This window comes from Aethalodelphis obliquidens, unplaced genomic scaffold (genome assembly GCF_003676395.1).
Source record: "Aethalodelphis obliquidens isolate GAN/ISIS:26980383/991018 unplaced genomic scaffold, ASM367639v1 scaffold72, whole genome shotgun sequence".
In the NCBI taxonomy this organism is placed as follows: Eukaryota; Metazoa; Chordata; class Mammalia; order Artiodactyla; family Delphinidae; genus Aethalodelphis; species Aethalodelphis obliquidens.
In genome coordinates this window covers 2,278,851-2,305,726 of record NW_020838016.1, presented here as the reverse complement: position 1 = coordinate 2,305,726, position 26,876 = coordinate 2,278,851, and the positions used below count along the sequence as shown (strand labels likewise).

Genomic DNA, 26,876 nt, shown 5'->3' with positions numbered 1-26,876 from the left:
GTCAGATCACAGAAGCCCCATCCCTGGGGGCAAGAGCCCTACACCTCACCTTCTGGTCTCTAGTCGCACATTCCAGCTCCTCTGCTGGGTCTAATCGCATGATGCTCTCTTGTGCCGGTGTCCTTCAGGGCGGCCAAGTTCTAAGCTCTGCTCTTCTCTCTCCTTGCCCTCCTCCTCCTCAGCTCTCCGTGGCTTCAAATGCCCCTGCACCTTGAGAGCTCCGTCTCCCCTTTAAACCTCTCCTCAGAAATGCAGATACCAAGATTTCCACCGTGTGTCCCCAGGCACCCACACTAACCCAGCCCCAGGCTCCACCCCCACCTCGCTCCTCCCCCTGTGTTTTGAGCAAGAGAAGGCTTCCTGTCAAAGTCCTTCAGCCCCTTTACACACTTCGGCCCAACCTCACACATTACCAGCCCAGCTGGCTAATGAGAAGCAAAATCAGTACACCAACCTGGATCACTCTGAGTCCGAGATCCATGCTTCCACTACATACAATGCTACTGCTCTCAGAGGAAGTTCCTATAGTTACTTTATTTTCAACACGAATCATAAAATCTTTAGTTAGTCTACAGCTATTCACATTTAAGTCAGCATGAGAAAGTATCACTTTACGATAATAAATATTAACATGAGAAAAAGTCTAGCAAAGTGGTTTATTTACAGGTTATTGCTGGAAAAAGTCCTTCGAACAAACCAGTGCAGTGAAAACACCTTAGAGCTAATATCAGTTTCTCAGACTCCTCATGGCAGCTTTATTAGTACATCTCATCTTTATGGTGTCTGTATGTTCGGCCTTTCAAAGAGCCGCTACTTCACGATGACAGTAACTCTTCGGTGTTTATTTTTATTTCCAAGTTTGTGATTTTTTAAGAGGCTACTTTAGGGCTGTGAATTGTTTCACTGTCTTTTCACTCTCTCTTTTTAGTTCTTCAATATGCGCATCCAGGCGCTCTAGAATGTGATGAGACCTCAGTTCCTCCTCTTCCAAAAATCTTGTGGCTATTGAACCAAGAGGAGACAGAGGCAAGGGACGCTAGAAGAGAAACACATTTTGACACACATAAGTTGAATAGTATATTTCTAAGACATATTATTCATGATATTTTCTAACTAGCAATATTAAAAGGTGATGTTTTAAAAAATGCTTTCCTCTGAAAGCATTTGTATATCCTTCTATACCCCAGAAGAGAAATACTTAATGCCTATTACTTCAAACACACTTTTAAAATCTGAATGTTACTTTTGTTTTAAAGCATAGAAAAGCTACCTATAATAAATTAGATATCAGTTAAAATCAATACTTTCCTTCTTCCAAATTTTGAGTCCACAGTGCCTTATCTGAAACCACTGGTTTCAGAATTTAGATTTTAGAAAGGTCACATGTACCAAGTTCAGTCAATCCTCATCTGCAGTAGTTATTTTCTATGAAAGTCATCTCAAACACTGAATTAATGAATATTGAAACACTGTTCTTATGGGAAACACACACACACACACTTCACATAGACTATAATCCTAACTCCTAAAAACAACTCATCCAGTAGATTCTATTTTCTTTATTTTACAAAAGAGAAAACATGGTTGAGAGTGTTTAGTGACCTGCCCGAGGCCACCCCCTAAAGGGTGCCAGAGTTGGGGTTCAAACCCTGTTCAACGCCAGCATCTGAGCTTCTTGCACTGCACTGTGCTGTCCCCCAGGGGCTCCATCCTCTGGGTATCTCAACTCAGCACAAGAGCTGAAACAAGAGGGCAAAGTGCCACCTTGACTGACCTCAGCTGGAAACATGCAAGTCCAGTGACTCAAATTTTGTGCACCTCTGCACACGTTCACGAATGACTGTGGAAGTGCTCATGAGTACTGCTCAGGGGTTACAGTTTAGTGAGTAGACGAATTCGCAAATACAGACTCATGAGGGGTCAGAGGTAACTCCCATAATCAAACACATTGATATTTCTGAAGTAAAATGCTAAATGGGATCAATAAAGTCTATACATACTATCACATCAGCTCAGTTCAGGCCAGGTGAGGTTTCAGCGCCAAATAAGTTTTGCTGACAAACTTAGGAAGAAAGTTAGTTGTCAGGACTTTTTTGGATTTCAGAAATACATATATTACATATATTTTGACAACTAAAAGAAAACCTTCCCATGGACTTGTTGGCACATTAAAAAGTCAAAAATACTGAACTTTCTCAGGTATACGACCACGGGAGGTTGATGGGAATGAATGGCCAGAGGCGAGTGCTTCAGCACAGAAGGTAAAGAAAAGATGGTGGAGTGGAGTCCTCACAGCAGCTGTGAGAACAAGGGGCCAGTCCACATGGAAAGGCAGCCTCTGACACCAGGGCCACCACTGCGTGGCACCCAGTCCATGTTCTAGACACGTCAGATGCAACTCCTTCCCCCGCCTCTACCCACCTCTTTCCCTTTCCAACCGTTCCTTTTCTCCTTCCCCACTGTCTATGCCCCAGGACTATCTTGGCAGGCAGAGATATTCCTTGAACCAATCATCCCAACACAAAATTGACCCTCTCTGAAAAAGGCAGCAATGGAATTTCCCATTCAGGCTAAAAAGAAATGAATACCTATAACTTATGTTATATTTCTTAAGATGCATTTTGAAAAGTAGTCGTGGACAACAGTGTCTTCACAAGCAAAACCTTAAGACAGAAATAATTGAGGATAACAAAGGCTGCTTAAGAGAGAGAACCAGTAAGGGGGGTGGGAGGGGGAATACTGCTCCACCTTAAAATAAAAAATAAAATCAAACTAAATAAACTTAATACACTAGTAAGCTCAGCAAGTCTCCATACCGAATATATAAAGTCTTCTTGGTCATTTATACTTTCAGAAACAGTGTCAGAAAAATTGGTTTCATTTGTATCTAGCACTGAAGGCAAAGAGTGAGTTTTGCACAGAAAGTTAGAAGGCAGAGAGATGGTGGAGCAGCAAGGGCTGATCTGATGACTCGGCGGGGTGAGGCCCCAGGACACAGCCTCTACGCTATCCAACGCTTGTCCTTGCGTAGAATGAAGACCTGCTTTGTAGTGCTCAGCCTCCATCCCATCATGCTTGCGCTGGCCACTGGCTGGCCTGGATAGCAGATGAGAAAATCAAACAGATAAACATTGTAGCAACTTTCCTCTTTTAAAACATACTTGTTGTTGAAGTTCACTTAAACTCACAGGACCAGGCTAAGGCTGTAATTTACCAAATGAGCAGCTGGCTCCGACCAGATGGTCCTTCCTTCACTCCGGCCCCAATCCCCGATCCCCACCGCCAGGCCCCCGCCCCCCACACACTTACAATACAGCAAGGAAGATAAGCAAGCTGCCAGGGTGACCCCGTGTGGTTGGTGCTTAGGATAGAGGGAAGCACTGTGCAGAGAGAAGGCCCTTACCTTCATCTGGGGAAGAGGTGGGAGTGGGGGTGAGGGTGTCAGCAAAGGCTCCCGGTAGGAAAACGTGTAAACCGTACCGTAGGAGCTGAAGCCAGGTGGTTTTCCACTGAATGCTGACTTCTTAGGTAACAGTCTATCATTAGTTGACCAAAAATACAAAAGAAGCTTTTTACAAAAAGCCAACTTCTACTTCTTATGGGGCAAGTGGGGCTGGAGAGGTAGGAGGCGGCATGAGGAGGCTCAGTGGAATAGGCTGCCATTTACACCTACATCCAGAAGCCTCGATGAAAGTGCTTAGAACCCCTGCACCTCTTAACCTAACAGCTTTACTTGTGCACGGTGTACTTCAGGATTAAACAGAGTCCTTTGACGAAGGTTTAATTTCTGTAAATTGGAAATTATTCTCAAAGAAATGAGAATTATATTATAAAGATATATATTTTAAATAAACTATGAAGAAATTTTACTTGAACTCCATGTTCTTGAACTCAGGTACTCTGCTGTGTGTTGGTTTAAAGATCCTGTCCTGGTTTTTTTTGCAAATCTGAGTAGAAATCTCCAGCTGAGCTCTGGTATCCATCAAATCTTTCTGTAGTTGTTGATTTTCAGACACTAATTTATTTAATGCCTCAGTATAATTCTCCTGGAGGTCTGCTAGTGAAACCTCTTTTGCCTAATAAAAAAGAATACTAGAGTCACTTACTTTATACAAGAATAACTTGTAATCTGTGATACTGCTGTTGGAAAATTACTTTCAGCTATGACTAGTTAATCTATGGCTTTACTCAGGAAAAAGTGAAGATTTGGTTTTGGTCCCCTAAAAGAGAAACAACGTTCTGTTTCTTACAGTGGATAGGGGCAGAAAATGAGGAGCACAATGGGCTTCCCTGATGTGCCAAGGAATATCCAAGCAACTGGAGGAAAGCTGGAACTAGGATGGAAGAAAGCTACGGATGAGAATCAAAAACAGGGAAAAAGAAAGAAAATAGCAGCCATGGATTCTTCCTCAAGAAAGAGAACGTTGAGCTCAGTGAAATAAGTCAGAAAGAGAAATCCAGATACTGTATGTTATCACTTAGATGTGGAATCTAAAAAATAAAACCAACAAATGAATATTACAAAACAGAAACAGAACTAGTGGTTTACCAATGGGGAGAGGGGACGGGGGGGACCAGATAGGGGTAGGGGTTTAAGAGGTAAAAATGCATGTATATGTATAAATAAATAAGCCACAAGGATATATTGTACAGCACAGGGAATAAAGCCATTATTTTACAATAACTCTAAATGGGCTATAATCTATAAAAATACTGAATCATGTTGTACACTTTAATATAATATTGTAACTATACTATACAATTATACAACTACGCTTTAACTTAAAAACAAAGCTACTGATTAAAAAAAAAAAAAGGAAAGAGAAGGTTGAATAGCCCCAGAACACCTGTGGAAGAAAATCAAAAGACCTATTTCAAAGAAAGAAATTTGGACATAAGGCTCTGAAAAGGAATTCTGGCTGGCAGGGACAACTTTTAAATAAACAACTCTCTGGTCTTAAAGAGTTTTACATAATGTTGGCACCTATTCTGGTATGTGAAATAAATTTGGACATGATAAGGCAGTATTCAAGGATAAGGTAGGTATGACTACTCTGATCTGGTCTGAATTCTGTGATTATTTATTGTTCTTCAATTCTAGGTGTTTCCTGGTAATACAGTACCTAAAAAGACAGAGGTCTGGACCATTTTCTTCTAATGACAAAATATTTTCATTAGCATTCTGAAAAATTATGGTTATCTTCTTTGGAATTTAATTCGATGTTTAGCTTGGTCTTTTCTATAAAGAACTTTCCGAAAATAAGCTGGTAAACAGTGGTTTGACAAACAGAATGTACCTAGCAAAAAAATAAATCTTAAAATAAAACCATTTAACTATCTGTTCTAGCAGTGACAGTAAGTTACAAAATGCTAAAATCTCAAAAAAAAATTTGCAGGACATAGGAGTTAAACTATAAACTACTGTCAATTTTTATTTTTACTGTGGTAAATACTTTATCAGAGCTATTGCTTTTACTATTAAGATATTAGATACTTTTATTAAAACAGTTATTTAGCTAAAATATTCATTTGTAAAAGTAATATCACCTTCCTCCAAGGTAAAATGCAAAACGGCACTTTCTAATAATTGTTCTTAATACGTACACCATGTTTACACTGTGTGTAACTTCAAAACCAGAGGAAGTATAAACTGCTAACAGGATTCTCCCCCGCCAGAGTCTGATTTCTGATGTCATTTAAATATACTTTTTAAAAGAAGATAATGTTTGCTTTTGCCAGGCAGGCATCTTTTAATTTTTTCTCAAATTTATTATTTTACTATCAACAATTACAGATAAATGAATGTGGAAGGTAATATAAAAAGTGCATAGCAAGCACACACCTTGCTGTGTAAAGAAAGGACATTATCACCACTGTTAGATAGAGGTTTCAGGAGAAATTAAGCTGAACAGATTCTCTGGTCATAGTCTGGCTTACGCACCCCTGAGAGTTCCCAACTACTAAATATGAATAGGTAATCACTGCATAAGATAAGATTCTGTCAATCAGCTATTGCCAAATCCTGAGCCTTCTGAAGATTCTGTGGTGCAAATCAGATTGGTTCTAGGTTTTCTCCACCACTAGCTTAGTACTGGGTTAAATCAGGGCATATAAAGTCATTTTCCTCCCTCCTTCTCTTCTTCCCTTCTTCCCTCCCTCCCTCCCTTCCTTCCTTCCTTCCTTCCATCTTCCCCCTTACAAAATGTTTAGCTGTTGTCTCCTCTCCCACTTTTTCCATCCTTGTAGGTTTGTGCTTTAAAAAAAAAAAAAAAAATCCTTTCATTATAGTTTTAGAGGGATTTGGGGAGGGAGCAAGATTAGATGTGCACATTCATCTGCCACCTTAAATGATGGCATAATATTTCCTAGTATAGAAAGTCATGATTAACCATCCCTCTATAGATTAACATTTAGTTTTTTTCAAAATTTTGGATATTGCAAACAACACTGAAATGACCATTTTTATGCCTTTGCTCCTACAGGATGGGTTCTTTGGGAATGCAAACTGATACGACCTTTCTGGAAAACAATGATGATCAAAATCAGAAAAGCACATGACTCAGGACTTTATAGGCTACATGTATTTACATACAGTTTAATGGATATTGCTAAATTGCCCTCTAGAATAGCTATGTCAATTCACTTTCTCATTAACAGAGCACTGAAGAGCCTGTTCCTCTATATTCCTGCCAACACTGGCTATACTGGATTTAAAAAATCACTGTCAAGCCAATAAACAAAAGAATATTTATTTCTTTTGTTTTGATTATTAGAGGGGTGTAACTGCTTTTCTTCATTACTGGATTTTTGCATTACTTCTATGAATTATCTATTTATGTCCTTTACCCATTTTTCTACTGGATTCCAATCTTTTTATTATCTTTACAGGAAATCCTTATATATTAATATTTTATATTAACCTTTTATCTGTTAATAGATTGTTTTCCTCTAGTCTATTAGTCTTTTTTAATGGGGTCTTTTGTCATCCAGAAATTTTATATTTTTATGTTGTAAAATTCCTTATGTTGTAAAATTCTTTATGGTTTTGTGACGCTAAGAGAGTCTCACCCTCTCAAAATATTATAAAAATGGTCCCCCGTATTTTCTTTTAGCTGAAATAACGTATTCATGTAGTTTTTTGCATGTTCTGCCACCACAGCCTCCATAATCCATGAGTGTGGAACTAAAACTACTTAGGAGCAAACAGGGGCATTGTGTCACCATGAATCTTTGGAGGCACACACTCTCTGGAAATACAGAAAAAAATAATTTCTACAATCTCTGGGCATTTGACCTACATCAAGAAAAGATGGGTCAGATCAGATGGGTCATTTTGAAAATTACATAGATTTTATAACAAAATAGTTCAAGGAGCATCCACACAGTTTATAACTCACTGTAGCTGATCATGTTCTCTGGTTTCACAGCAGTTTGTTTACATTTCTTATCCTCCCTACTAGATTACCCTCAACCTTGTAAAGGCAAGAATCTTACCTTAATTCATCTTTGTGTCCATTACATTGTCTAGTAAAATACTCTGAATATAAAAGATTCTAGACTATTTGATGAAATGAACTATATCTTGTAGAAATATAACTAAAACCAAACTATTTAAAAGATCATATACTTTATAATGAAAAGATATTGTGAACACAATAATTTCAGTAATAATAATAACAGCATCAAACATTTATTGTATATTTTCTAAATGCCAGACACTATGCTAAGCCCTTTACATACATTCTCCCTATTAAGAACACATTATGTATTTTATCACATACATAATATTTTTTTAAATCTTCCAATTGCTGGAGTGGAGAGTCATATTTTGCTCACTCCCATCACTGTCTTGACTTCTTTTCATTTGAGAAAGTTTTTGCAGAAGGATTGTTTCATAGTTTGATCTTAACTTTCTCTTTACAATATCAGTATTTACAAAGTGATTTCTTTAAAGGCTTGGATAGTAGAAAAACTTAAGTTTCTATTTATGTACCTCATGTAAACCCAATTCCAATTTCATCACCATTTCAGAAAGACGATGATTTTCTAACTTGAGTGACTCCAACTGAGCCAAAATCTCCTGAGAAGGGAAAAGCAAAAAACAAATAAATGTAACAAATAAATCAAGCGCATCTTATAAAATTTTTCCACATGTAATTTTCATTAGGCGAGGTCACATTCTTCATTCATATATACAAATACTTTCTGAAAGGTTGTTGAAAAGGTGTTTCAACATGAATTCATATGCATGCAATTAGAATACTATTCTAAGAAGATGAATCAGGCACTGGTAACCCCCAGCACTCCTTTTACTGGCCTCCACCTCCAGCATCATGTGGACTGCACTCCTTTCACAAGGCAGTAAAACTTATTTTCAGTCCTCATTCTCCTTAGCTTTTCTGCTTAGCCATTCCTACTTGAAAAGATTCCTTCCTTCCCTGCCTTCCTACTTCCTTTGTGAAAACTACCTGATTTCCTTCCTTATTGCTACTTTTCTTTTTAGCTCCATTCCAACACCTTTTTACCCTAAATGAGTAGATTCCTAAGTTTGGTGCAAGTCTCTCCTCTTCATACTCTATGCCTTCTCGCTATAATATCAAAGTCTCTCAGGGTTTCAAATGCCAACTTCATGCAAAGATTTCCACAACTAAATGTCTTACCTTGATTTTAATCTTGAACTCCAGGCCTTCTGTGGAATTGACTACTAGATATTTCCATATGGAAGTCCAGCCTTTATCTCAAACCAGTGTCCCAGCTTGCCCATTTTATGTACCCTTTATACAAACTCATTATCCTCCTCAAACCTGCTCCCTATCTTTTCTGTATTTCACTAAAGAGCATCACTTCCTATTCAGTTGCCCAAGCCAGAATCCTGAGTGACATCTTCTCCTAACTCTGTCTAACTCATTCTCCTGGTCCAATCAAATACAAAGCCCAGTCGATTTTCTCCAGAATGCATCCATTTCCCTCTGCCTCCCTGGCGCAGTGCTCGGGCCACAGTCTCGCTGCTGTGACAGCATCCGAGTCTCTTTGCCTCCTCACTTATTCTCCACACGACAACCACAGAGACCTTTTACTCCTGCACAGGGTGGGCAGGCCCTTCAGGAGCAGGTCACTGCTTTCCAGTCTCATCCCTGACCACTCGCCCTGTCTGAACTCTGGTCTGTCACAGCGAACGTGGCACAGCCTTAATACACACCCTACACGCCACAGAGAGGGTCTCTTCACTTGTCTCATCTACTCTCACCTCCCACCAATCTCCACTAGACTGCTTGTTAACCAGCCTACCCTTAGCCTGAAGAAGAGGGCTAATAAAAATTTACTAAATTAACTACTATGGAATATACCTTTAATAAACTGAATCTTCAAAAACAAACTTCAGGGGCTTTCCTGGTGGCACAGTTGTTGGGAATCCACCTGCCAATGCAGGGGACATGGGTTCGAGCCCTGGTCCGGGAAGATCTAACATGCCGCAGAGCAACTAAGCCCATGCGTCACAACTACTCAGCCTGAGCTCTAGAGCCCGCAAGCCACAACTACTGAGCCCGCGTGCCACAACTACTGAAGCCCACACGCCTAGAGCCTGTGCTCTGCAACAAGAGAAGCCACTGCAATGAGAAGCCTGCGCACTGCAATGAAGAGTAGCCCCCGCTCACCACAACTAGAGAAAGCCTGCACACAGCAACAAAGACACAATGCAGCCAAAAATAAATAAATTTAAAAAACAAACTTCAAATAAAGAGAATTTTTGTTCTAGTTTCACCTTGTGCTCTACTGCTTTTTCTTCTGCCTTTTGCATCTCTGCTTTGAGTTGCTTCTCCATGTCAGAGGAAGAACTTTTGGTGGAAGCAATAGTGATATCTCGCTGATGTAACTCTCGAGTTAGCTGGGAGATCTCCATCTTCATTCCCTCTAGTACAGAACTGTAACTCTGTTCAGCCTGCAAAATCTGTTCTTTCAACTACAAAGAAATAGAAGGCATTAAAAATTAAGAGAAGACATGTTAGATAGAAAAATATAATAATAAAGTAATTTTTACCTTACCTCAAGACATGAATTTTTCCCTGATTAAATCTGCAGAAAATTAGCAATTTACCAAGCTGCATATCTGTACTGAAGGTCAGGTGGTTATACCCACAATTACCTATTAGATTTCAAAACAGGGAGAGATGCCTTACTCAAATGCTGAGAACCAGTATCAAAGTCGAAGCCACATTGTTTAGAGGACAGCACCTGTCACCTTCATTCTTTTTCTAGTTGCAAATCTAAAAATTTTGCTTATATAGTTTCCTGGTCCACAGAAGACAACAGAAAGGCAAGAGGAAGAAAGGGGCTAGAAGTAATCTCAAAGAAGTAATAAAAAATATGAGTCAACAAACAGGACAGCCAGGGCCCACTAACATAGAGACAAACTGCACACTTCAAATGCCAATGAGGATATAACTACCCACAGCACAGAAGAGAATACACATCCATCACCACCTTTGGTCAGTAAGAAAATATTAAATGCCAGCTCATATAATATGTTCATGTGCTTGTGCAAGCAAGAAGGTGCGTAGCTTCTAGAAAACTTTTCATCAAGGCACATTTAAAATAACGTTGTAGAGTTCAAAGGGGCAGGTTTCAACTCTCTTGAAAATACTTACACGGCATCCCTGGGGATGACACAGAAAGACACTCTCCTAAGCACCTTCCAGGTACTCTCTACTCGTGAGCATCAAATGGCCTCTGGGTTACATTTTTCTCTCATTAAAAATAATTCCTGTAACCTCTCAACCCACAGCTCAGTCCATAAACACAAAGGGCTTTGCGATCCCAGGCATGCGGACCTTTACCTTCTTAATCTCTGCCCTGTACTCATTGTTATGCACTTCCATCTTCTTTAGTTCTTCATATTTTTCCATTAGCTCTTGGCTCAGCTGTTTACATGTCGTACTCACAGATTCCAAGCTGTATGACAAAATTAAGGTCACATATTTAAAATAAAACAAAACCCTGAAACCCACAAATTGAGTTATCTAACCTTACCTTCTTGATGTCCAAGAAATACCCTTAAACATCACCTCCCACCCCAAAATAAAACTCATTTCTGATTTCCTTATCACTGGAGGCAGCTAAATCCAATTCACACTACTGAAGATACTTTTGAGTTCTGTGTTTACCTATATTCTTTCTCTCTGCTTAGAATATTACTGGTTACAAAATTCTCAAGATTATAGCAACTTAGGTAGTTTTTTTCTCTCTAGTTGTACAGGAGCTGCATCATAATCTCAGTCTTCACCAACTTAATTACAATCCCATCCTACACACAGCTGCCAAAAGAATCTTCTTCAAAGAGTTTCCAACTTGTCACCCTTACTTAAGAATCAATCACTCATCAGATACAAGAACCTCAGGGGCACCATACCTCTCTTATCTCACAGCTCATATCTACTAATAAAGTCTTTTTGCCGCTAAATTGCTAGGCTTTACTGTCTGCCATGTGCCATTTGCTAAGCCTGACTTGTCTCTTCACACACCATCCCCTTGACCACACAGCACCTTCCCCTCCTACCAGGCAATGGATAGTCAACACCCTTTCAAGAGTCAGATCAACATTTACCTGGATAGAGCGACACTGACCCTCATTCCTTAATTACCTTAAAAACAGTCTATTTTCAATTGTTAGAGCTTGAATGTAGACATTTTCTAGAATTTTCACTTTAAATTGCTCTTAGGTCCTTTAATGTGCATATTATGTTTCTCGAACCACAAATTCTATGATTAAAATAATGTCTTTTACTTCTTACCTCCCTCTAACCTTGCCCACCATACCCTTATGCCCTGCATCATTTGGTTCCAGACTGTTCAATACAGGCTTAATAACTATCTAGGTTGTTTCACCCACACAGCCAACTTACCAGATAAGCTATCGTTCAAAAATACCATCTCTACAATACAACAACACAGAAACAATCACTTAAATTCCTACAGTTCCTGTTTCAGGGAATATTCTGTTCAAACTGAACAACACAAATAAGCTGTCTAAAAGGGTTCATTTTTCTACTTGCCTTTTGATACAGAAAAATAATTTTGAAAGTCTTTGTTTTACTACTGAACACTGGTATTTGTATCCATTTATTCCAACTTTACCTATTTCTAAAAATCCTAGAATGCTTATTTATTTGGTACTTAGAATGTGACTACAGTGTGTCAAACATTGAGGTAGAGCGAGAAGAAAATCAGATAATCTTGTCCTATCTACAGATGGGAAAATCGAGGCCTAAAGAGACTAAAGTGTACCAGGTCACAATGCAAGAGGCAGTGTGTCAGAAACAAGAGGCAAGCCTTCAGGGCCTGCTGAGAGCACAGCAAAACATGTAAAAGATCACTAAAAAGTCTATCAATGGAAAATCAGGATAGAAAATGTAAATATTAGTTCTAATGTCAATAAGAATACTAAGCTTTTACTTTATTCAATCTAAAGTATGCAAATATACCTCAGTAATGACAACTAAGAATATCTTAAGTATTCCAAGGTGAGAAAGAAATAAAGCAAAAACTCTGTGTGTGTATGCATGTATATTTAATATGTAAAGAAAATATTTAGTGGTTTGCAAAAACAGAAATAAAAGATATATTACTTAAAGATAGGACAAAAAACTTATTACTGTACTTAAAAGGGTAAAACAGCAATTTTTTGGTTATCTGTTTGCCTAAAGGCTAACAGTTTATTTATTTTATTTTTATCTTCTACACAGCAGAAAATACTACTTTACAAATGACGATGATTTACGTTTAAACAAAATATCAAACTCTTCCCAATCAGCAAGTTCAGCGGGATGATAAAAAAATTCACAGTATGGTGATACAAGTGAGCTGGGCATGGTATAGCATAAGTCAGGATTCAATCAACACACTAGGAAATATCAACAGCATTTCACCACAGAAGGAAGGAGCACCATGTGTCCAGGGAGATCTTCCCAAGAGCAGCTCCAGTGATGTGGCTGGTAGAGGGGAAAGGCTGCCTAACTGAAGGCCTTCTGCACAGGAGAAATGTGAAGATGTACAGTCAGTCAATAGAGACACCTCTTTTGAAGAATTTGGTTTTAAAGGACAGCAGACAAATACAGAAAGAACTTGACAGGGGTATAGAATTAAAGGAGGATTTTCATTTTTTTCCCAAGATGAGGAATATTAAAACATATTTTATACTAGTGGAAATGATTTAGCAGAGATTAAAAACTTGATGATGTAAAAGAGAAAAGGAGAAGCTGTAGAATCAGTATGTAAGTGGAGTCTTAGGAGCACAGACATCATCCACTGATTCATTCACTCTAACAGATTAAGGACACAGACAGATTGCAGGCTGACTGGTAGGTTTGGTGGTAAGAATATTAGGAAGTTCTCCTTTAACTGAGATTTACAGTTCTCCTTTAATCTCAATGAAATAAGAAGTTAGGCCATTTGTGAATGATAGAGAGGAAAAAAATTTTTCACTTGTTATATTAGCTTACTTTATCAATATGATGATTGAAAATAGTTTCTAACAATTTGAGTGTTTCTGAAATGTATGTAATTACGTACCTGCCTTCCAGACGAGTCACTTCTGCCTGCAGAAGTTCTTCACTAGTGTGGGTAAAATCCAGTCGGGAGAGCACATTCTCTAAGTCTCCCTGCCCTTGAGAGGCATACCTCCTTTCTGCCTGAGACTCCTCCAGTGACCTATGGGAAGGCACAGAAGGACTGTTAAACGCCTTGTATATTTGCAAACAAAAGCAACACACAGCCAGTTCATATTTCCCAACTCTTTTTGGTAATGAAACTCTTCAGAACTCTTCAGTTTGTTTCCTGATTTACGAAAAAACAAAACAAAACAAAAAACTGGGCGAGTAAAGAGGCAGAGATGATGCTTCTAAAAAGGTCAGCAACAGTCTACTCCTTTCTCAACTGGGATTTGGCCTGTTTTTCAAGGGAAAAAGACAAAATGGCAAAATTCACCTTGTTGACACTTGATACCTTGAGTCAAAGAAACTGAAAAGTTATAGACAAAAACAGAAATGTGCACCAGACTTAAATTATAAACTTCAGAGCAACAATTCATACATAGAAGCAAAATTAACTTTAGGAATTTTTTAAAGGGCTATCTCAATAGCTGGCTTATTGATGATAAGCAGCTACTAAACATGACCTGTTCTACCAAGGAAGGGAGGCCTCCCAGGAGACGTAGACTATAATTCCTTTCACGTTTGCAGTTTTGGCAAGGGTATGGATTGACAAAAGGGTTCCTCACTTTCTAAACATCAGAGTTTCTTGGTTAGGGGACTCAAACTGTAGGCAGAAAAAACTAATCATACAATACTTTCTAAAGATATAAAAATTTAACTCAGAAATTAACACTGAATAAGAAAACCCATAATATGATCAAACACAAAATTATGACTATGCAATATTAAAAATGGTGCTTAATGCTAAACCACCCCGTGGCTAAGATTAATAATATTTAAGATTAAATATACCTTATGGTCTCTACTGTGTGTTGAGTGTCAGTTGCCTTTAATTTTGCTTGTAGCTTCTCCTTTTGTATTCTTGTCTCACACATGAAATTTTCTTGAGTCTGAAGAGCTGCCTTCAATTCTCTCTTTTCTTCTTGCAGAACCTGCAAAAATACTCAGAAAAAGTCAGATGTTATTAAATTTTTCTATTTCATGAGAAAACGTAGCCAGGGAATCAAACTGTAAGTTATCTAACAGGCACCATATTAATAAGGCCTGTTATTAATATCTGATCCTGTTATTAAATCAATATATATTGGCTACAGAGTAGGGAAGAAACCATAGATTTTGGAACCTAGTTCCAGGTTCATTAGTCTCTCTTAAAACACACATTTCCTCAGTTACAGTATATTACAATTTAAAAACATACCTCTAACAGTTTTTCAGATTCCCTCAATTTTTCTTCTTTTTGCTGCTGGTCTTGCATAATAGTCATATTGGTTCCAACCAAGTCATTGACCCTCATGGTGAGGCGCTCTATTTCCAACTCATTGGCACAGATGGTGTCATTGGCCCGCTCCAGCTTACTGCTCAGGTGCTGAATTTCCGATTGGCTGGACAGCTCCACAGACTCTAATTTTTGTTTCCGATTGGCAAGCTGAGCCTAGAAACACACAAATTAACAACTGGTAAAAGTGAAAAGGTAAAAGAATAATCAATGAATAAGGAAAACTAAAATGAAACTGAGTTTTACTTCCATAAATACATATAGCATTAGCTCATTAAAAATATATAATCCATTCATGATAAAAAAAATTTCCATGATAAAAACTAGGAATAGAGGGGAACTTTCTCAATTTGGTAAAGACGATCTACAGAAACCTTACAGCTAACATTATACTTAAAGGGGGGAAACTTGATACTTTCCCACTAAGATCAGGTACAAGGCAAGGATGTCTCCTCACACCACTCCTTTTCAGTGTCACAATGGATATCCTTGTCAATGCAATAAGGCAAGAAAAGGAAATAAAAGGTATACAGATCAGAAAAGAAGTCATAAAACTGTCTTTGTCCACAAATAACATGATCATCTATGTAGAAAATCTGAAAGAATCAACCAAAAAAAAAAAAATCTCCTGGAGTTAGTAAGCAATTATAGCAAGGTTGCAGGATATAAGGTTAATATATAAAAGTCAATCACTTTCCTATATGTCAACAATAAACATGTGGAATTTAAATTAAAAACACAATACTATGGGCTTCCCTGGTGGCGCAGTGGTTGAGAGTCCACCTGCCGATGCAGGGGACGCGGGTTCGTGCCCCAGTCTGGGAAGATCCCGCATGCCGCAGAGCGGCTGGGCCCATGAGCCATGGCCACTGAGCCTGCGCGTCCAGAGCCTGTGCTCCGCAACGGAGAGGTCCCAACAGTGATAGGCCCGCATACTGCCAAAAAAAAAAAAAAAAAAAAAACCCCACAATACTATTTATAGTAACACCTAAATAAATCACTTAAGTATAAATCTAACAAAATATGTACAAGATCTATATGAGCAAAACTACAAAACTCTGATGAATGAAATTTAAAAAACTAAATAAATGAGATATTCCATGTTCATGGAAAGAATCAATCCTGTCAAGATGTCAGTTCTTCCCAATATTATCTATGAATTCAACACAATCCCAATCAAAACATCAAGTTATTTTATGGATATCAACAAACTACAGTTTACATGCAGAGGCAAAGACTAAGAATAGCCAATACAATATCAAAAGAGAAGAACAAAGTTGGATGACTGATGTTACCTAACTTCAAGATTTACTATAAAGCTACAGTAATCAAGACAGTGTAGTACTGGCAAAAGAACAGACAAATAGATTACTGTAACAGAATACAGAGCCCAGAAATAGACCTTTATAAATATAGTCAACTGATCTTTGATAAAAGAGCAAAGGTGATACAATGGAGCAAAGATAGTCTCTTCAACAAATGGTGCTGGAATAACTGGACATCCACATGCAAAAAAATGAATCCAGACAAAGGCCTTACACTCTCCACAAAAATTAACTAAAATGGATCATAGACATAAATGTAAAATGAAAACTATAAAACTCTTAGAAGACAGCATAGGAGACAACATAGATGACTTTGGGGACAGTAGGAGATAGAGGACCTACTGAGGTAGGAGATAGATGGACCCCTGGGCTGGACAGCTGGTGTCTGCAAGTGAAGTAAAATTGAAGCTTTGTTCTCACCCAGCCACTCCAAGGACAAAGCTAGTGGCAAAAGCTGAGCTCTGCTGAAGCAAAAAGATGACCAGTCCTGAGGTCAAGGAAAACTTCCCTGTCTGCATATGTGCAGGAAGGCTCCTTGGGGGTCCAAAAGAGAGGGGGCACCACCCCATAATAAGTGTGGACATATCCCCACAGGCCTCTGCAGTGGGATCCATCTTTGCAAAAAGTTGCGCACGCATCTTGGGGAGGGTCCTAGGACCAGTCAGGTGTGAAAAAAGAAACAAGATAACTGGCCAAAGGTAAACAAAGACCTGGAAGAACTGTCCTACATAAAGGATTTAAATCAACTCTTTACTGCACTCCTCCTCATTAGACAGGACGCACGTACTCTTTCTCTCTGGGTGTGTATTTATGCCTAACTTCTGACTTACTGCACTCCTCATTCAGGATGACCGCACTCCTCTCCTGGTGTGTATTTCTGCCTTGCTTCTGTCTTAAATAAACTGCTTCTCTGTGTGCTCTCCCACATGATATGCTGTTTCTCTAATAATAAACTTTGTACCTGTTTTTACAGTTTTTGCCTCCTTGAAACATTCTTGCCTTCAATGGGGGTTACAGCCAGGGCACAATGCTTCTAGCCTCTAGTCCCTGGTGGTCTAGCAGCTAGGATTCCTGGTTTTCATCCAGACTACCTAGGTTCAATTCCTGGCCAGGAAACTAAGATCTCTCTTCAGGACCGCTCACCGCTATCTCTCCAAGATCAATATCTTTGTAGACACAACACTAAAGACACAATCCCTGAAAGAAATAACTGATAAGCTGAAATTCATTAAAATTGAAAACTTTTACTCTGTGAAAGACAATGTCAAGAGATTGAGAAGAAAAGCCAGGTCTGGGAGAAAATATTTGCAAAAGACACACCTGATAAAAGGACTGTTATATAACATATAAAAAGAACTCTTAAAATTCAACAAGAAAACAAACAACTCCATTAAAAAATAGGCCAAAGACTTGAATACAGATGGCAAACAAATATTATATATGAAAAGATGATCTATATCATATGTCACCAAGGAAACGCAAATTAAAACAACAATTACATATCTATTAGAATGGCCAAAATCTGGAACACTGATAATAGTAAATTCTGGCGAGGATAAGGAACAACAGGAACTCTCATTCATTGCTGGTGAGAATGCAAAATGTTACAGCCATTTTGGAAGACGGTCTGATGTTTTCTTACAAAACATATTCTTACCATATAATCCAGCAATTGTGTTTCTTCGCATTTACCCAAAGAAGTTTGAAAATGTATGTCCACACAAAAACCTGAATATGGATGTTTAAAGCAGTTTTATTCATAATTGCCAAAACTTGGAAGCAACCAAGTACGTGTGGGGATAAGTAAACTATGCTATAACCAGACAATGGAATATTATTCAATGCTAAAAAGAAATAAGCTATCAAGCCATGAAAACACATGAAGGAGTCTTAAACTCATATTACTAAGGGAAAGAAACCAGTCTGAAAAGGCTACATACTGTATGATTCCAACTATACAACATTCTGGAAAAGGGAAAACAATAGAGAAAATAAAAAGATCAGTGATTATGGGGAGGGTAGGCAGGGGAGTGATGAATAGGCAGAGCACAGAGGAAATTTATGGCAGTGAAAATAATCTGTATGATATTATAATGATGGATATGTTTATGGATGGATGGAGAAGAGACGCTGCCTACCTACTGAAAAGACAGCTGCATTATTCTACCTACTTGTACAGAAGTTTAACTATATCCATGACTCATCATATAGGAAAACTGGATTTATCTCTTATTTAAAACATAGGAAAAAGGAACTATAGTGCCTTATTTTATTTCTTACAGAAGTGCAGAAATTAAAATTTTTTAAAAGTCACTAAATCACTTAAATTTCCAGGTCAAATTTTCCTCTCTCCCCACCGCCAAACATGTTTCATGTAGTTAATTATTGTGTTTTAACATTCTTTTCATGAAAATCACACACATTCCAATGATTCAAATTGACCACAAAAATGTTTACCTGTGTGAGGAAAGGAGTGGGGAGAAGAGAATTGTAGAATTTTGTTCCTTCAGGAAAAAGGTGTGTGGAGGGGAGGAAGGATTTGTTCTGTCATCAACTTTTGGACACTCCCTGAGCTAAAAGACTCAACTAAATATAGTGAATCTCAAAGTTTCCTTCTATGCTTTATCTACTGAGTTACATACCAATAAGACCATTTTAGCAACTGTCTCATGGACCTGCAGTACATAGGTCCTAGAACTTGGATGATTTTTTAGGCTATGTATCCCAGCTATACTGTTTTTTAGCTCCCAACTTTCTAGTTTTCAGAAATTTTAATCCAGCATCCTGAAAAGTACTTCATCTTCACACTGAAGATAGGCATAAATCATTTGTGTAAGTAAAACTTCCCTTATTCTAAATAGTTTTAAAAGGTAAAGCAGGGCTCCCCTGGTGGCGCACTGGTTGAGAGTCCGCCTGCCGATGCAGGGGACACGGGTTCGTGCCCCTGTCCGGGAGGATCCCACATGCCGCGGAGCGGCTGGGCCCGTGAGCCATGGCCGCTGAGCCTGCGCGTCCGGAGCCTGTGCTCCGCAACGGGAGAGGCCACAGCGGTGAGAGGCCCGCGTACCGCAAAAAAAAAGGTAAAGCACACAATTTTATTTTTAGAAATTTAAGTGGAAATGTCTCTGGGAAATCTATCTGCTGTGGATTTAAGGATTTTATTGTGAATAGTACAGGGCCAAAATCCTATATTGTGGGCGCATAAAGTAGACGCTCAACAATGCCCATAGCCAGAAAAAGGGTGGGAGGAGAAAGGCAAAGAGGCAGATAAATAGTGTTTATATAAATTACAGATCCAAGATTCCAGCACAAAGATTCAAAAAAATTTTATCAGATTCCTGCAACAGTGTGAAAAAAGAACATCAAATAGGTTTAAATGCACAAGAATAACTGCCAGGATGCAACTGTCTCCAAACTTTTAAAATACAATATAAACTACCCACCCCCAACAAGGGGAAATCTTACATAGAATTCTGTACAGAATATATAACTGAAGACATTGGATGAGGATGATAAGAAAGAGCCCAACATGCTGAACCTCCCCAACCCTACTTTAAACTGCACAGCAGCCCTGGGGCTTGACAGAACATAGCTAGAAAACCACTGTTCAACTGGACGCTCCGGATGAAAAACAATACATAACTGCAAAACACTAGCATTGTCTTTTTAACACTGTTAACAGCTATTTAACATTATTCAGTTCAGATCTGTGACCTTAAAGTAAACTGGTATTGACGTTATAGTTTAAGCTATAGTTTAACCAGCTGGCCAAGATTTGACACTTAAAAACTAAACAACTAGTTTTGCAGCATCAAGAACATAGCTTTCTTTTTTTTTTTTAACATCTTTATTGGAGTATAATTGCTTTACAACGGTGTGTTAGTTTCTGCTGTATAATAAAGTGTATCTGCTATATCCACATATACCCTCCCTCTTGCATCTCCTTCCCAACCTCCCTATCCCACCCTCTAAGTGGTCTCAAAGCACCTAGCTGATCTCCCTGTGCTATGCGGCTGCTTCCCATTAGCTATCTATTTTACATTTGGTAGTGTATAGATGTCAATGCCACTCTCTCACTGAGTCACAGCTTACCATTCCCCCTCCCCATGTCAAGTCCATTCTCTATGTCTGTGTCTTTAATTCTGATCTGCCCCTATGTTCTTCAGAACCTTTTTTTTTTTTTTAGATTCCATATATATGTGTTAGCATTTCTCTTTCTGACTTACTTCAGTCTGTGTGACAGATTCTAGGTCCAACCACCTCACTACAAATAACTCAATTTTGTTTCTTTTTATGGCTGAGTAATATTGCATTGTGTATATGTGCCACATCTTCTTTATCCATTCATCTGTCGATGGACACTGGGGATGCTTCCATGTCCTGGCTACTGTAAATAGTGCTGCAATGAACATTGTGGTACATGACTCTTTTTGAATTATGGTTTTTTCAAGGTATATGCCCAGTAGTGGGATTGCTGGGTCATACAGTAGTTCTATTTTTAGTTTTTTAAGGAACCTCCATACTGTTCTCCATAGTGGCTGTATCAATTTACATTCCCACCAACAGTGCAAGAGGGTTCCCTTTTCTCCACACCCTCTCCAGCATTTATTGTTTGTAGACTTTTTGATGATGGCCATTCTGACCGGTGTGACATGATACCTCGTGGTTTGGATTTGCACTTCTCTAATGATTAGTGATGTTGAGCATCCTTTCATGTGTTTGTGGGCAATCTGTATATCTTCTTTGGAGAAATGTCTATTTAGGTCTTCTGCCCATTTTTGGATTGGGTTGTTTGTTTTTTTGTTATTGAGCTGCATGAGCTGCTTGTATATTTTGGAGATTAATCCTTTGTCAGTTGCTTCGTTTGCAAATATTTTCTCCCATTCTGAGGGTAGCCTTTTCGTCTTGTTTATGGTTTCCTTTGCTGTGCAAAAGCTTTTAAGTTTCATTTGGTCCCATTTGTTTATTTTTGGTTTTATTTCCCTTTCTCTAGGAGGTGGGTCAAAAAGGATCTTGCTGTGATTTATGTCACAGAATGTTCTGCCTATGTTTTCCTCTAAGAGTTTTATAGTGTCTGGCCTTACATTTAGGTCTCTAATCCATTTTGAGTTTATTTTTGTGTATGGTGTTAGGGAATGTTCTAATTTCATTCTTTTACATGTAGCTGTCCAGTTTTCCCAGCACCACTTATTGAAGAGGCTGTCTTTTCTCCATTGTATATTCTTGCTTCCTTTATCAAAGATAAGGTGACCACACGTGAGTGGGTTTATCTCTGGGCTTTCTATCCTGTTCCATTGATCTATATTTCTGTTTTTGTGCCAGTACCATACTGTCTTGATTACTGTAGCTTTGTAGTATAGTCTGAAGTCCGGGAGCCTGATTCCTCCAGCTATGTTTTTCTTTCTCAAGATTGCTTTGGCTATTCGGGGTCTTTAGTGTTTCCATGCAAATTGTGAAATTTTTTGTTCTAGAAGAACATAACATAGGTTTATTTTTTTCTTTATGTTTTTAAACTGAAGTATAGTTGACATACAATATTATGTTAGTTTCAGGCTTACAACATAGTGATTCTACACATATACATTACATATTGATCTCCATGATAAGCCTAGTAGCCATATATCACTATACAAAGTTATTACAATATTATAGACTATATTCCCTATGCTGCACATTTCATCCCCATGACTTAATTATTTTATAACTGGAAGTCTGTACCTCTTAATTCCCTTAGCCTATTTTGCCCAACTCCCCAACCCCAAACCCATGGCAACTACAGTTGTTCTCTGTATCTATGAGTCTGTCTCTGTTTTGTTGTTTGTTTCGTCTTTTAGATTCCACATGTAAGTGAGGTCATATGGAATTTGTCTTTGTCTTATTTCACTTAGAGTAGTACTCTCTAGGTTCATCCATGTTGTTGCAAATGGTAAAAATTTCATTCTTTTTCATGACTAATATTCCACTGTATACATATACCACATCTTGTTTATCCATTCATCTATCACTGGGCACTTAAGTTGCTTCTATATCTTGGCTACTGTGAATAATGCTGCAATGAATAGAGGGTTGCATATATCTTTTTGATTTTGGGGGCGGGGGGGGAATGCCCAGAAGTGTAATTGCTAGGTCATATGGTAGTTCTATTTTTAATTTTTGAGGAATCTCCATGCTGCTCTCCGTAGTGGCTGCACCAATTTACATTCCCACCAACAGTGCTTGAGGGTTCCCTTTTCTCCACATCCTCACCAACACTTGTTATTTGTTACCTTTTTGATAATAGCCAGTCTGACAGGTGTGAGGTGGTATCTCAGTGTGGTTTTAATTTGCATTTCCTTGATGATTAGTGATGTTGAGCATCTTTTCTCATGTCTGTTGGCCATCTGTATGTCTTCTCTGGAAAAATGTCTATTCAGGTCCTCTGCCAATTTTTTACTCAAGTTGTTTTTTGATGTTGAGCTGTTTAAGTTCTTTGTATATTTTGGATATTAACTTCTTATCAAATAAATCATTTGCAAATATGTTCTCCCATTCAGTAGTGTACCTTTTCATTTTGTTGACAGTTTCCTTTGCCCTTCAAAGACATTTTAGTTTGATATAGTCCCACTTGTTTATCTTTGCTGTTGTTTTCCTTGCCTGAGGACACAGATCCAAAAGACTATTGCTAAGAACGATGTCAAAGAACATATTGCCTATGTTTTCTTCTAGGAGTTTTATGCTTTCAGTTCTCACATTTAAGTCTTTAATCCATTTTGAGTTTATTTTTGTACAGGGTATAAGAAAGTGATCCAGTTTCATTCTTTTGCCTATAGATGTATAGTTTTCCCAACACCATTTACTGAAGAGACTGTGTTTTCCCCATTGTATATTCTTGGCTCCCTTGTCATAAATTAATTGACCATATAAGCGTGGGTTTATTTCTGGACTCTCTATTCTGGTGCATTGATCTATGTGTCTGTTTTTGTGCCAGTACCATATAGTTTTTGTTTTTGTTTTTGTTTTTTGCGGTACACGGGCCTCTCACTATTGTAGCCTCTCCCGTTGCAGAGCACAGGCTCAGTGGCCATGGCTCACGGGCCCAGCTGCTCCACGGCATGTGGGATCCTCCCAGACCGGGGCACGAACCCGTGTCCCCTGCATCGGCAGGCGGACTATCAACCACTGCACCACCAGGGAAGCCCCACATAGTTTTGATTACTATAGACTTATAGTATAGTTTGAAATCAGGGAATATGACACCTCCAGCTTTACTCTTCTTTCTTAAGATTGCTTTAACTATTTGGGGTTTGGTTTTGTGTGTGTGTGGTTCTATACAAACTTTAGATTTATCTGTTCCAGTTCTGTGAAAAATGTCATTGGAATTTTGATAGGGACTGCACTGAATGTGTAGATTGCTTTAGGTAGTATGGCCATTCTAACAATATTTATTCTTCTAATCCATGAGTATCGTACATCTTTCCATTTATTTGTGTCATCTTCATCTTCAATTTCTTTCATAAACATCTTAATAGTTTTCAAAGTATATGTGTTTCACCTTTTTGGTTAAACTTACTCCTAGGTATTTTATACTTTTTGATGCACTTGTAAATGGGACTGAAGTCTTAATTTATCTTTCTGATAGTTCATCATTAGTATATAAAAAAGCAACAGATTTCTGTATATTGATTTTGTAGCCTCCAACTTTACTGAATTAATTAGTTTTTTTGTTTTTTTTTTTTTGCGGTACGTGGGCCTCTCACTGTTGTGGCCTCTCCCGTTGCGGAGCACAGGCTCCAGACGTGCAGGCTCAGCGGCCATGGCTCACGGGCCCAGCCACTCCGCGGCATGTGGGATCTTTCCGGACCGGGGCACAAACCCATGTCTCCTGCATCGGCAGGCGGACTCTCAACCACTACGCCACCAGGGAAGCCCTGAATTAATTAGCTTTAATAGTGTTTTTTGGTGGAGGCTTTAGTTTTCTATATATAATAACATACCATCTGCAAATAGTGACAGTTACTTCTTCCTTTCCAATTTGGATGCCTTTCATCTCTTTTCCTTGTCTGACTGCAATGCCTAGGACTTCTAGTATCATGCTGAATAAAAGTAGTGAGAATGGGCATCCTTGTCTTGTTCCTGATCTTAGAAGAAAAGCTTTCAGCTTTTCACAGTTGAGTATTACGCTAGCTGTGGGTTTGTCAAATATGGCCTTTATTATATTGAGGTATGTTCCCTCTACACCGGCTTTCTTGAGAGTTCTTATCATAAATGAATGTTGAATGTTGTCAAATGATTTTCCTTCATCTATTGAGATGAACATATGACCTTTTATCATTTTTAAATGTGGTGTATAATACTAATTGATTTGCAGAAATTGACCCATCCTTTTATCCCTGGAATAAGTTCCACTTAATCATAGTATATGATCCTTTTATTGTATTATTGAATTCGGATTAATAATATTTTGTTGAGGACCTTTGCATGTATGTTTATCACGGATATTGGCCTATAATTTTCTGTTTGTTGCATCTCCATCTGGTTTTGTATCAGTGTAATGCTGGCCTTGCAGAATGAGTTTGGAAGTGTAGGAAGACTTTCTCTTCAATTTTTTGGGAACAGTTTGAGAAGGACAGGTATTAACTCTTCTTTAAATGTTTGGTAGAATTCACTTGTGAAGCTGTGGTCCTGGACTTTTTTTTTTTTTTTGAAGTTTTTTGATTACTGATTCAGTTTCATTACTAGTAATTAGTCTGTTCAGAATTCCTATTTCTTCCTGATTCACCCTTAGAAAATTGAAATCTTCTAGGAATGTATCCATTTCTCCTAGGTTTTCCAAACTGTTGGCATAAAGTTGTTCATAGCAGTCTCTTATGATCCTTTGTATTTCTGTGGTGTCTGTTGTAACCTCTTTTGTTTCTCATTTTATTTATTTGGGCCCTTTCTTCTTTTCTTGATAAATCTGGCTAAAGGTTTATCAAATTGGTTATCTTCTCACAGAACCTTCTCTTAGTATCATTAATCTTTTCTATTGTCCTTTTAGTCTCTATTTCATTTATTTCTGCTCTGATCTTTATCATTCCCTCCTTTCTACTAATTTTGGGCTATATTTGTTCTTCTTTTTCTAGTACTATAGGTGCAAGGTTACACTGTTTATTTGAGATTTTCCTTGTCTCATGAGGTAGGCCTGTATCATGATGAATTTTCCTTTTAGAACTGCTTTTCCTGTGTCCCACAGATTTTGGAATGTTGTGTTTACATTTTCATTTCTCTCAAAGTATTTTTTAAATTTCCTCTTTCATTTCTTCATTGATCTACTGGTTGTCAAATAGCATGTTCTTTAGCCACCACGTTTGTGGTTTTTTCCACTTTTCTTCTTGTGCTTGATTTCTAGTTTCATACCATTGTGGTATTAAAATGATGCTTGATACAACTTCAAATTTCTTAAAGTTATTGAGACTTGTTTTGTGACCTAACATGTGATCTACTCTGGAGAATGTTCCATATGGACTTAAAAAGAATCTGCATTCTGCTGTTCTGGGGTGAAATATTCTTTATATATTTATTAAGTCCATCTGGTCTAATGTATCATTTAAGGCCAATGTTGTGTCATTGATTTTCTGTATGGATGACATATGTATTCATGTAAATGAGGTGTTACAGCCCCCTACTATTACTGCATTACTGTCAATATCTCCCTTTATGTCTGCTTTATGTATTTAGGTGCTCCTATGTTTGGTGCATATTTACAGGTATTACGTCCTCTTGATGAATTGGTTCCTTAATCATTATGTAATGACCTTCTTTGTCTCTTGTTACAGTCTTTGTTTTAAAGTCTATTCTGAAATTGATAAACCATTAGCCAGACTCATCAAGAAAAAGAGGGAGAGGACTCAAATCATTAAAATTAGAAATGAAAAAGGAGAAGCTACAACAGATACCACAGAAACACAAAGCATCCTAAGAGACTACTATAAGAAACTCTATGCCAATAAAATGGACAACCTGGAAGAAATGCACAAATTCTTAGAAAGTTATAGCCTTCAAAGACTGAACCAGGAAGAAATATAAAATATGAACAGACGAATCACAAGTATTGAAATCGAAACTGTGATTAAAAATCTTCCAACAAACAAAATTCCAGGACCAGATGGCTTCACAGGTGAATTCTATCAAACATTTAGAGAAGAGCTAACACCCATCCTTCTCAAACTCTTCGAAAAAATTGTGGAGGAAGGAAAACTCCCAAACTCATTCTATGAGGCCACCATCACCCTGATACCAAAACCAAAGATACTACAAAACAAGAAAATTACAGAGCAATATCACTGATGAATATAGATGCAAAAATCCTCAACAAAATACTAGCAAACAGGGCTTCCCTGGTGGCGCAGTGGTTGAGAGTCCGCCTGCCGATGGAGGGGACATGGGTTCGTGCGCCGGTCCGGGAGGATCCCACATGCCGCGGAGCGGCTGGGCCCGTGAGCCATGGCTGCTGAGCCTGCGCGTCCGGAGTCTGTGCTCCGCAACGGGAGAGGCCACAGCAGTGAGAGGCCCACGTACCGCAAAAAAAAAAAAAAAAAAAAAAAAAAAAAA

At 38.3% G+C, this 26,876-nt stretch overlaps 1 protein-coding gene across 13 annotated transcripts in view; it reads right to left on the bottom strand.

The window, feature by feature from the left end:
- Positions 1 to 509: 509 nt before the first annotated feature.
- CEP63 (centrosomal protein 63) overlaps positions 510 to 26,876 on the bottom strand; it is a 73,785-nt gene continuing 47,418 nt past the window's right edge. For 10 of the 13 annotated variants that reach the window (XM_027091738.1, XM_027091740.1, XM_027091734.1 and 7 more), the window contains 9 exons: positions 14,905 to 15,138; positions 14,499 to 14,638; positions 13,567 to 13,704; positions 10,836 to 10,950; positions 9,764 to 9,961; positions 7,994 to 8,080; positions 3,871 to 4,076; positions 2,817 to 3,096; positions 510 to 1,036 (listed from right to left, as the gene is read on the bottom strand). In XM_027091738.1, coding sequence (XP_026947539.1) covers positions 878 to 1,036; positions 2,817 to 3,096; positions 3,871 to 4,076; positions 7,994 to 8,080; positions 9,764 to 9,961; positions 10,836 to 10,950; positions 13,567 to 13,704; positions 14,499 to 14,638; positions 14,905 to 15,138 — 1,557 coding nt within the window. In that variant the 3' untranslated portion in view covers positions 510 to 877. The remainder of the gene's footprint in view (positions 1,037 to 2,816; positions 3,097 to 3,870; positions 4,077 to 7,993; positions 8,081 to 9,763; positions 9,962 to 10,835; positions 10,951 to 13,566; positions 13,705 to 14,498; positions 14,639 to 14,904; positions 15,139 to 26,876) is intronic. The other 3 variants (XM_027091745.1, XM_027091746.1, XM_027091744.1) reach the window with 2 other exon arrangements.